General features: G+C 42.5%; 1 protein-coding gene across 1 annotated transcript in view; it reads right to left on the bottom strand.

Annotated features, from left to right (window-relative positions):
• Positions 1-302: 302 nt before the first annotated feature.
• Positions 303-12,115, bottom strand: part of tnmd (tenomodulin) — a 54,294-nt gene continuing 42,481 nt past the window's right edge. The window contains exons 5-7 of the mRNA XM_080774763.1: positions 11,484-11,646; positions 10,674-10,780; positions 303-1,627 (exon numbers count right to left, since the gene is read on the bottom strand). Coding sequence (XP_080630889.1) covers positions 1,418-1,627; positions 10,674-10,780; positions 11,484-11,646 — 480 coding nt within the window. The 3' untranslated portion in view covers positions 303-1,417. The remainder of the gene's footprint in view (positions 1,628-10,673; positions 10,781-11,483; positions 11,647-12,115) is intronic.

Here is a 12,115-nt window from a genome sequence, read left to right as displayed (position 1 = left end):
ATACGATTTTAGTCGACTAAATCTACAGTTGATTTAGTCGACTAAAATTTATTTTGGCGGGCCTTGATGCCGTCTTAATAACTGATTTTACACTTGCTGAAAATGCAAGTGCAAGAGGAAGTCTTTTTTTGGTTCCAGTATATAAAAGTCATTAGCGTAGCCGCACCCGGCAGCGGGCGAAAACTAGGGTTCTCAACAGGCCCGAAAATTAAGGCCCGGCCCTATCTGGGCCTTATATATAGAAGGCATGTAGGTGAGGAAATGGAAACAATAGTAAGTTGCTGATTCTAGTAGTCAGGACATTTGGACATACCATTTAATTGAATTCAAATGTTCATGGTTACAAGGGAAGCATGACAGATGTCTGACAGCATTGCACCAAATTCATATCCTTGCAGGTGTTTCCCTGCTTCCCTGCGGCAGCTGATTTGACATGCACCAGGAAACTATTTGGGATTTAAGGAAACACAGAACTTTCACAAATCTTGGGAAACAAATACAGATACAGCTTTTTTAATGCCTCCAGCCCTCCACTTTGTTATAGTTATGTGAAAATTGAGTCTTGGTTGCGGAAGGTTGTGTCAGCCTTGCTGAAAATGCTGGAAGTTTCTCAGAGATATGGCTGTTTAAACTGGGGCACTAGTGATTTTGAACACATCTTAAAGCTTGCTATGAAACAATGCAAAACAACAAAAACTACAGAAACTAATTGTAGCGCTAATTCAAGGAGAAGAGGCAGCATTGTGCATCTTGTTTGATTGTAACTTGTTGACTCGACTTGGTATTGAAAACAGAGATGATATATATTTATTAATTAAATGTCTAGCATATGCAATAATTATAGTTGAAGTTTTACAATTCTTGTAGTGTATATACAGTACAGAATACAAAATACTCAAAAATAAATCAAGATAAAAGGAAAACAAATGCAGGGCCGAATATTTATATAAACGCACTGATTTTTAAAACACAACTGCACTTCAGTGCACAGGATGACACTGAACAAATACATGTTTTTAAAATGCACTAGCATTTTCAACAAAAAAGCACAATTCCCAAATTGATTCAGGCTGTTGAGAAAACAAACATTTGGTGTGCTTCGGGCCAGCCGGCCGGGTAATGTGTCAGTATTTATCGCTTATTGTCTTATCATTGTGTGATCATGTCTTGGGATTATTTCGTAATATTTTGAATCATGATCCACAGATCCACAATTACAGACATTGTGGTATTTAACACTATTGGAAGGTCTTCAGGTGAACTTCATATATTCATAATTATTTTCCATATTGCCCAGCCCTAGATATGATCGTTGGATAATAAATGGCCAATGGATTATTTTGGCAATACTGACCGTGAGAGAATAGCACCGAAAATGACCTTAATATATGCCATACAGATCACACACATTTCCAACTCAGATCCTCCCCAGCATACGGGCGATCCACCAGTTGCAAGGCATGACGATCTGACAGATGACCCGTCCCCCTTGATAGTAGTACGGCCATGGGTTGAACCCTCCCAGGGGCTCGTGGTATCGTCTGCAGTAGCGGTAACCACGGCGACAGTACTGGCAGCAATAGCCGTTCTCGTCCAGACGGTTATCCAGCTCGATTCCAACGTCTCTCTAAAAAGGAGATCGGGGTCACAATTTAGCAGTGGTGGAAAAAGTACTCAATTGTTTTACTTAAGTAAAAGTACTGTGGTGACTGATACCAAACCAACGACCCAGGAGTCAATGCTCAGTATTGAAAACCTTAGGTTTCTTTATTTAACAGATTTCAGTCTCTTCATTCAGACAGTAAATCAAAATAGCACTTTCTATTCTTTCAAGGGGGGGGGGGGGGGGGGGGGGGGGGGGTAGAGTGGTTTCTTCTGTCGTTCTAGTCTTCTGTCTTCTGCACGACCCTTCCCGAGGTAAGGGTCGTCCTTTAGCCTAGAGCGTCGCAGTCCCTCCCCCTTTCAGAACGAAGAGTGGCCCAGGAAATGATTCTCCATTAATTTTCTCCATAGGCTTTTCAAAACGTATTTATTTAAAGACCTTTTAAGCGTCGTACGAAGCCAACTCTTGTCGTGACAAATCATGACAACACACACAATATTTTGGACCAAACAAATAATTACAAAGAAGAAAAAAAAAAGAAAAAAAGTGTTGTGAACTGCTGGTTTTTTCTACTTTCTAATTCTTTGTTTGGCCCGAAAAATTGTGTTTGTTGTCATGATTGGTCACGACAAGAGTTGGCTTTGTCCGTGGCGTAAACGTCTTTAAATAAATACTTTCTGAAAAGTCTATAGGAAAATGAACGGGGATTTATTTTCCGGGTCTCTCGAGGGGGCAGGACTGCGACGCTCAGTCTATAAGGTAGGTATTTTAACTTCCTTTATTCTGTTCACACTCTGGGGGGGGGTTTCTATGGCGGAGTGTTCCAACTGTCTCTCTACAGTGGAGCGTTCCAAGTTCAACGGCTAGAGTGGAGCGTTCCAAGTTCCACCTCTAGAGTGTAGCATTCCAAGTTCCACGGCTAGAGTGGAGCGTTCCAAGTTCCACATTCAATGTTACACATGCCTCAGAGCCCAGCGTTCCATTTCCATTTAAATTGTCATACAGAGCCTAGGAATGACAAACACAAGGTTACTTCAGAGGTCGATATAAGTGATATTTCTGAGAGAAGGATGTGTGTATTGCGCTTGTCTTACCCGGAGTTTTCAAAGTTTTGTAATAATTGTAGAGGAGTAAAAGTACACATTGTTGCTCTGTGATGTAGTGAAGTAGAAGTACTGGAAATTGAAAATACTCAAGTAAAGTACAAATACCTCAAAATTGTACTTACGTACAGTACTTAATTAAAAGTACTTAGTTACTTACAACACTTACACCACTGCAATTTAGAGAGCTGTGACAAATCCCTGTCCGTGGACAGGACAGTGGATTTGATTGTGTGAATTGATGCTCAATGGCCTGTCACAATTATTACATAATCGTTTAATTGCAGTTCTACTGTACTTATAGAATTGAATAAAACTAAGCTTACGCAACATGTCAGTGACTACGTGTGTAGATCAGCCATTTCTGCATTTCTCCTTTCTTTAGTATAAGATTATAGGATTTTAAAATAATATATGTCAAACACTTCTTTGTATAGCTATACAGTAATTTTTCAGAATTGTGACAGCCCTATTCCTGCTTTTGTAGGCAAGGAGGGTAAAATGTCCAAAAATATTAGAATTTATGTATCACGCACAAGTTGTGCCATACTTGATGGCTGTGTGACAAAGGGAACGTGATGTTGGTGAAATTGGGACACCTAGATTTAAGCTCCAAGGATGATGATATGCCCTTGACCTTTCCATCACGACAGAGGTATAGCACTTTAGTCCTGGCTGCTCGGTGTTCCATTCTCTGACCCAGTGATCCTAGCTCCACCACCAGGGCCATCTTCAATCAAAGGGACTCTCCAACGCTGGTGGTTACCAGCATAATTACACCGTTTCTTTCATCTCTGACCTCTCTGACTCCCTCGGTCACGGCCCGCACTCTGTGCCAAAATGGTTGCCCCTCCTCCATTGGAGCATTCAGATTAGAGCTGGCTACGTTGCAGCGCCCTGCCTCTGACCTTGACTTTAAGTGGATGGCACATTCCTAAAGCAATTAGCGGAGTAATGATCGCCTAACAAGAATCCTTTCATTTGCTCCTCTCACTGGCTGCCTCTGAATTTATAGAGGGGCCAAATGAAACCCAAACGAAAGGTAAATTGGGTAGAATTAATGGCCCTTGGCTTTTTCCATTGTGCTGGTCGGTTCATGCCCTCTCTAGACCCGTGGGCGCCGAGTGTCATGCCTTTTGATCAAGAGCAACTCCAAATAGGGTTCAGAGAAGTGCCACTTAACTCGCCCCACTAGTTGAGGAGGCAGCGGCTGCCTTCGGTGCGTGTTTGCCCACATTTCAATCTCCTGCAGTAATATAAACGAATCCTCCGTAGACAATTCAGCACCGTATTGTAAACACAAGTTTTCTGAAAACCTTCAAATATTTTTTCAACATATGTTTTTTTGCAAAAAGTGTCCCTTTAAGGCGCCAAGGGTACTGAGCCAGCTACTCCTTTTAGGTACAGTACAGTGAGCCAGTCAATGAAAAGTTGAACCAGTATTTACATCAAATGTAGTGGTGCAGACTAGTACAGATCTGTACATTTTCCTTTGTGGCTGGTATCTCACCATAACTTCTTAAACCAAAACAGAATGTCTCACGAAAAAACGCAGTAGTAGGACTCAATTCACAAGTCCCATCCCAACTGTTCAGAACGATGATGAATGGAGTTAAATTACATGCCGGTAACACAGGGGACAACACATAGAGAAGGAGAAAAAGATGATGTGTAAGGTGTGCTTGATTTATTGCTCTGACAAAGTCAGGTAGGCAATTAATGATTTATTATTTTAGTTGAGTTTAGGGTCATCAGCTTCCAGGCAACAATCTATTATGGAAAGAACACAAAGGCTGTCAATGGACCAATGCTAATCTTATCTGCTTCTCACAGCCCAAAGTGTGACGCTACAAGATCATGAGCACTAGCCCGGAAAATGAAGAAAATATTTTATTCAAATGATGTTGCATTTATCAAAACAAATAGCCAATAGGTGCTATTGAACCTCAGAGACAATTAATCAAAGCTATCCTTTTAAAACAGAGGGCACATATTAATCACTCTAGCTTTGAGTTCCCGCCTTAGGTGGGATGCTGTGGTGATAAGAATGGTGCACCTTGGGAAATCTTAGTCAGTCACAAACATGCAGCATTAATGAAGAGTAAAAGTCATTACTCCCTTGCTGCATCTGATGTCATTACACAGACATGCACAACCTCAGACACATACACACACACACACACACACACACACACACACACACACACACACACACACACACACACACACACACACACACACCTTCATTCATATTAAGAGGCCTACGATATGAATCAGTCTGTCAAGTAGAAAACTTTGTCAGTCATTCAATAAGATGTAGCGAATCAAAGCATGACTCCTTTAATTTCCACAGTTGTTGGTGCTATTTCACACACACTGATTGCCACTCTTCATGGGCTTGAAGCACATGCCGGGATATGTTATTAAATCTCATAGCCGAGCTCATCACGTCCTCTCTGATATCAAATTAAACCGCCAGAGACAAGATGTCTCATATTCCGCTGTGTGCTCCCCAGGGGCACGCACACACGCACACGCACACACACACACACACACACACACACACATACACATACACACACACACACACACACACACACACACACACACACACACACACACACACACACACACACACACACACACACACACACGTCACACACACACAGTGGCATAGTGTATGAAAGGCTGTTGCAAAACAGTTTTTAAAATTTAATATATTGTCTATGTCCCTGAAACTTATTTGTAATGGTTTGAGCCTCAATCACCACTCTGAAGCCTTGCACACACCGTCTGCGAACGCCGCGCGTCAAAACAGCCGCCTCCATTATTTTCAATGAACCTATCACACACCGGCGGTGTCCGACGCACGTTCACGCCTCGCCTGACGCTCCGATACGCCACTGTTCTATTTTTCAACGCCTGTGCCGTGTCGTAGCGCATCCGGTGTGTGTTGGGCTTCATATAACCAGTCCATGGCATTTCTTTTTTGCTTCTGAAGCTGTTTTAGCTGCAGTACCACAATGTCCAAGTTTATGTTATAGGTCCTTCAAAGGGTTTGTTCAGATCTTTGGACCTAAAGCTGTCGGAAATACTTGCCATTAATATAGTGGTTGCAAAGTATTAATTGATTGCCTGAGTCCCGTGGTGGGAGGTCTAGTTTTGGGGAATATTAAGTTCTGGTCATTTGGTGTGGGGGGGGGGGGGGGGCACTCAAAAATATATGAATCCACATACCGTACTGTATTCATTGTTGACCTACTTCTACCATATAGCTCAACTTTCGTTCAACTTTGACCTCTCCTTCACATGACTGTTTTTGTTCAGCGTTCCCCAAACCTTTTTGCCGTGCACCCCCTGTTACCTCCTGACCTCACACCCCCCATCAGTCTCGTTGTATTTGGGCAAAAACACACACATCTCAAAAAAGCGTACAGAAAGTGTATAAATTATGTTTTTATGTGGCCACACCCACCAATTCAGTTCCAGTTTTCACCTGAACTGAAGCAACACCCACAACAACTGTTATTGTATGATAATGGGGGAGGGGTTAGGGGAGGGGATGATTTTTAGTGGAGGAGTTTAGGAATATTTCGAGCTAATTCGTCTAAAAGCGCCACATTTTTAACAGATGTAGCACAGGGCGTGCTCTAATGATTTAGCTAGGGCGCCCGAGCCGGCGACCTTCGATGTCGCCATAGCAGCCAAATCCATATGGTCACCATTAACAACCTATAAGGAAAATATTTCTAAATTTCATTATGCTTTAAGTAGCATGTGACGTGTCAAACGGGTTTTCATGATTCTGAATCCATTCCAAGCATTAGTTTTGCACGAAAATCACTCCTCGAAGGTCACCGCTTGGACGCCCTAGCTACATCAGTGCAAAAATTGGCTTTTAGACGAATTAGTGCGAACCCTTATCTCTCCCTAAGCTCCTCAACTATTTAGTGTGTCACTAAAGTGGTGTATTTCAATTGGGCCTTTCAAGTAGAAACCAAAAATGCACAGGGAAGACATATTTGAATATTATAATCACACCTGGGGGTCTATTAGAGTAATGTTAACTCCATAGACACAAACAAAACAGAAAAAGTACAAAACTATGGCACTCCATCTTTAAATATATAGTGCACAGAACACATCGGTGGCTATGCTCATGCACCTTCATTTATTTATATATATATATATCTCGGGTACTATGTGTAAATGGTTTTTTTTGGACCTTGTAAAAAACTTTTAGTTGTGGTAAAAAGTTGTACGTTTTGTAGCAAAGGCTACAATATCCGAAACCCCTTTACTTACTAGCTGAAACTATATATTTTTTCTGCCTTGATCCCCTCGACCCCCCCCCCCCCCACCTGCCAGAGAGAAAAACACACACACACACACACACACACACACACACACGCACACGCGCTATATAATATATGTCAGAGCCTACACAACACTGTTGGAACTATGTACTACTACTATAAATGTGTGAAATCTCTGGATTGCTTTGCTCACAACGCATCGCTGGGCGACACACATTGTCAGCTTGTCGATCGCCATTTTTCGATACGCAACCGCATTTGTAAGACCTACTATAAAACACAAGTTATGCACACCAAAACTCTGTTTATGTGTGTGTGCGCGTGTGCATGCCTATTGCCTATATGCTGAAGGCTGAAGCATGGTCCAATCATATTGGAAGCCCACCCTTAATTGCGGGGGTGATAGTTATTCAGTTGGAGAAATCCAGGGCTGGCTCTGCTACACACCAGGCTACAAGTGTGGCAGCTACGGCTAAAGGTCACCCCCATATATCTGCCAACCTCTGTCACAAGGACGCTAATGATTATTCTGCCTAACGAAAAAAAAAAAAAATAGCGAGAGAAGAGTGCAGTATGGAAAGAGGCAGCTCAGTGATGGGATTCAGGTCACCTATAGAAGGTGGATGAAAGACCACGACACATCAGAGAGATGTTTGTGTGTGTGTGTGTGTGTGTGTGTGCTAGCGTAGGTACTAGGTAGCAGTGGTGGAAAAAGTACTCAATTGGTTTACTTAAGTAAAAGTACCAATACTGCAATTTATAACTACTTTGTTACAAGTAAAAGTATGGAATTGAAAAAGTACAAAAGTATCGGCATCAAAATGTACTTAAAGTACTAAAAGTACAAGTTCAAAATGTGTACAAAATCTATTGAAAACAGCAGATCTACAAGGTCACAATGCATCGCGGTGAGACATTATGAGTTTGTAGTTCTGCTATTTTCAAATGGCCGAAATGTGTAGGGTTGAAGTAGTTAATATGTTTTCTAATCAAAATTAAAATCTCCAAAGTAACTAGTAACTAAAGTTTTCAAATAATTGTAGTGGAGTAAAAGTAAAAATGTTGGTTCCGAGATGTAGTGGAGTAGAAGTAAAATAAATACTCAATACTCAAAGGAAATACTCAAGTAAAGTACAAATACCTCAAAATTGTACTTAAGTACAGTACTTAGTTACTTTACATCACTGCTAGGTAGGTACCCTCACAAAAAGTAGGCAGTGATCTTGGTCTCTATACAGCCTACTCCTGGTCAGCCTGATGGAGGGGAAAGGAACTGGTTGGAATAACGTGTTCCCTCCACGCGCTACGTCCTTTACCGGGGAAACTCCCTCCTGCCAGGCGATAAGAAGCGGCCTGCTCACTCCTCATGCATTGAAGGAAGCATGAGCTCAGATTATGGCTCTCCCCAGTTGACAGAGGGAGAGTAGCGCCCAGGATAGCTTAGGAAATTGGCACCAGGTAAAAAATGATTTACAAAATCCCAGGATAACATTTTATATAAAAAAGAAAGAGATGTAAATATTTTGAGATAAAGAGAAACGGTATAGTAAAAGTAAAAAGAAATAGACTCGCATCCGTGACTGCAAGGGTCCAGGTGGGTCTATCTTTTGCATTTGTGCACTCACACATTTCGATGTATGTGGGTGGGTGCGCACCTGTTTGCAACGAGTTGCTGTTGCACCTCCGGAATAATAATGTCTGGGATAATACATGTGGCATCCCACTGGCATGGGCGAGGGTTGCGCCTACCAATTCCAGTCCGCTGCCTTCTTCCCCTCGGCTTGGTCACAAAGGCTTTTGTTATCGCCAGGCCCACAAACACTGTCTGGATGTGGTCTTTCATTGCGCTGCGGCGGGTATGCATTACTCAGTTGATAAAGGTGGACCATTTCAAAAGCCTCAACAGTTTCTCATCCCCCTGGTATGTTTTAATTGCATAGCGGGCGCAAGCAGCCAAGCCACAGAAGATGAGGGAGAAAGACGTGTATCGTGGGTGCTGTTGTTGAGTGCAGCGGGGTGTTTCTGGGACTGGCCTGATAAATGTTAATAATATTATAGGGCGTCTCATTCCACTGTGTGTCTCTCACGGTTTCTGTACAGCTCTACGGAGAAGACAGAGCTCAGCTCATTATCCTCAAATTTAGCTTTAGTGGCCACTGAGACAGCCCCGACATTGTCTGTGTTGAATGAGGCAGTGTGTTTGTGTGTGCGTGCATGCGGCGTGCTTGCACGGTTGTGTGACTGCATAATGTTCAGTGTATGCAGTGTCTGCATGTGATCTTTTCTTCGAGTCAAGGATAATTAAATGTACAGTATTGAGTTTTACGCGCAGCGCTCCAAAATGTGTAATTTTGCAGGACCATTCTTTCTTATATTCTTTCATAATTAATGCTAAATTAATAACTTCGGCATATCTATTCAGTAATGAGTGACCTTGGGAGTCGGCCCTTGTGCAGTGGCTGCTGCTTCAGAAACAAAGTGAGAAGAAGATATTCTTAACGGAAGCCATACAGGGAGAAGTTTGCTGCCTTTGAAAGCTGGATATTCCTCTCAATTAACCGAGAGACATTAAGGGAGTCTTCAATGCACTGGCCTTACTTAGAGATATATAGAGCAATTGCTATGCCCTCTGGTGCACCAAGTCTGTTTTAACATCTATTAGTGAGCGATTTATATGCAGAGAGGGTCTGCGCTCTGAAGTACAGCCTTATATAGCCCATGGAAGGAGGGACTGAATATAGTGTCTGAGTGGTTCTGCTGTACAGGGTGACGCGGTTAATCAAGCAAATCGATTTTAATCGATTATAAAAGATAAATAAACGATAATCGGAAGAGTTGAGACTTGAGACGAAGTCCATCATTTATTCTGTCCCCTCCCCCAAAGTCCCATCTGTCCCTGTACCCCTTATCCATAATTTATAAATGATCAACTCTTCACTAAGAATATCAAAAAGCAACACAAAAAACTAAAAGTAGCTTTGTCCAGGTTAGTACATTCTGATGTCTCTCCAGCTCTTTAAAAAACAGAGAATACATTTTCAGCCAGTCAGGAGGAGAACCCATTTCCAATTCCCAGTTCCAATTGTGTCTGCTCATAGTCATTCATTTGTGTCATCACTTCCAATTCCACTTGTTTAATCTGTATCCTGAACTGGGTTCTCTATATCCTGATTGGATAAAATTGGTATCCTGACCTGGAAATGTATTTTCTGTTTAATAAAGAGAAGAGAGACATGCATGGCGACACCTGTTAATGAACAAACACTCTATACTATTATATAGCAATGAGTACCATCAGAATATAGACCTATTTTACACTTATTATAACCAAAGGAAATCACTTACCCTGCCTTAAGTGGTTCATCAGTTACAAAATCAATTACAAGCATTTCTTGTTGATTGAAAAAGGAAGAATCTCAAAACTCTTCTCAATTTTTCAATTAATCAAAATAATTATTGATGGAATAATCTCTAGTTGCGGCCCTACAGCACTCTGACCACTCTGTCCAAATGAACTGTTCAATGAATCACAAACGGGGAGGTTCACCCTCACTCAGAAATACAAATCATTTTTTTGTTTTAATTTCCCATGCCTCAGGAGAGCTGACAGATGTCTGGACCACCCAGCCTATGGGCCTATACGGCACTTACATAGTCATTGACCTGCTGATGCTCCTGGACCTCGCGGGTGAATCGCTGACCTGCGACCTCTGCGTCAGGTGTGTCCTCCACGTCTTCCACATCATGGAACTCGGCATCTGAACACATTGATGAGATTCAGCCATGTCAGGCAGCAGCAGCAGCAAGAGCGAAACACGGAGGAAAAGGTAAGAGAAATTATTGAAAAATGGCAGATCTGTAAGCTCACGGTGCATTTCCGATCATGTCAGCTATTTTCGATAAGCGACAGTCGTACAACAAAGCATAAATCAGGCTTAAGAGGCGAGCCAATGGAAAAAAAAGAAAAAGTAAAAAATAAATAAATAGGAAGAAACAGGCGAGACAGCAGATGGTGATTCATTGCGCCGCGCTGTAACAGCGATTCCATTGTTAGTGATACAAATGGCAAAGCATGCAGTCAGGATGTTGGCTTGTTTTTCTTTGCTGCTTGAAGTTAATTGCTAACATCCGGTGAAGAATAAAGGCAACATTTATTTGCCTTCAAGCAACAGTAATGCAGTTGTGACTCAGTGCACACTGCACACTGCAGACAATAGGCAATTTTCCTTGAGTTTGTTGTGCACGTCCCTCGAGAAAAAATGCTTTTAAAAGGGCATTCTCCAGATGACCATCCCTCACTTTAAACTTCTAAGCCGCTAGAAAATGAGTCAGTCTCTTTGTTTGGCGGTACAATCCTATCGTCTCTACAGACATTCTGTGACCTACTGTACGGGGTGTGTCTTTTGAGATGGGAGTGTTAATGGGCTGCGTTTAGAGGCAAAGGTGCCCCCGTGCCCTTACCTCCCATGGGGGAGGGGTGGATCCAGTGGATGGGCAGCTCCTGGCACATCTCCCAGATCTTGGAGTTGAGAAGGAAGGCTCGGTTAGCAATGGGCTCCTCTGCAGGCATCCACACCTGGGAGTCCTCCACCTTCACATTCATGACCTCTGTCTCCTCACCCACCTGCCAGAGAGAAAAACACACACACACACACACACACACACACACACACACACACACGCACACGCGCTATATAATATATGTCAGAGCCTACACAACCGTTTGAAGCTGCATGCGTATAGTCTCCTCGTATGGCATGCGTTTGCTCTCCTGTCCACCTCTAGCTCTATCCTTTTATCTATTGCCTCATCCTGTCCGCGGGGAGTGGGGCAACTTCCTGAATATTGACTCCTGTTGCCCTGACTTCCTCTTTTCTCTCGTCTTCACCTTCCTCGCATGCCTCCGGGGCTGCTCCTTCCTATTACACATCATTTAAATTCACAGACAGTGACGATTAGAAATTTAAATTACTTCAGTGGCCTTTATTGCTCCGAGTGTGGCAGCAATATCGTTAAATATGACAGACACAATAAAGCCTGGCGTTTCCCTCTATCCCCAACAAACCACAGCGCCTCAGTTGGCACCCAGGCTT

This window comes from Protomyctophum bolini, assembly GCF_963924005.1.
Source record: "Protomyctophum bolini genome assembly, chromosome: 10".
Taxonomy (NCBI): domain Eukaryota; kingdom Metazoa; phylum Chordata; class Actinopteri; order Myctophiformes; family Myctophidae; genus Protomyctophum; species Protomyctophum bolini.
Note: the sequence above shows the minus strand (reverse complement) of the source record. Positions and strands in the feature narration are given on the sequence as shown.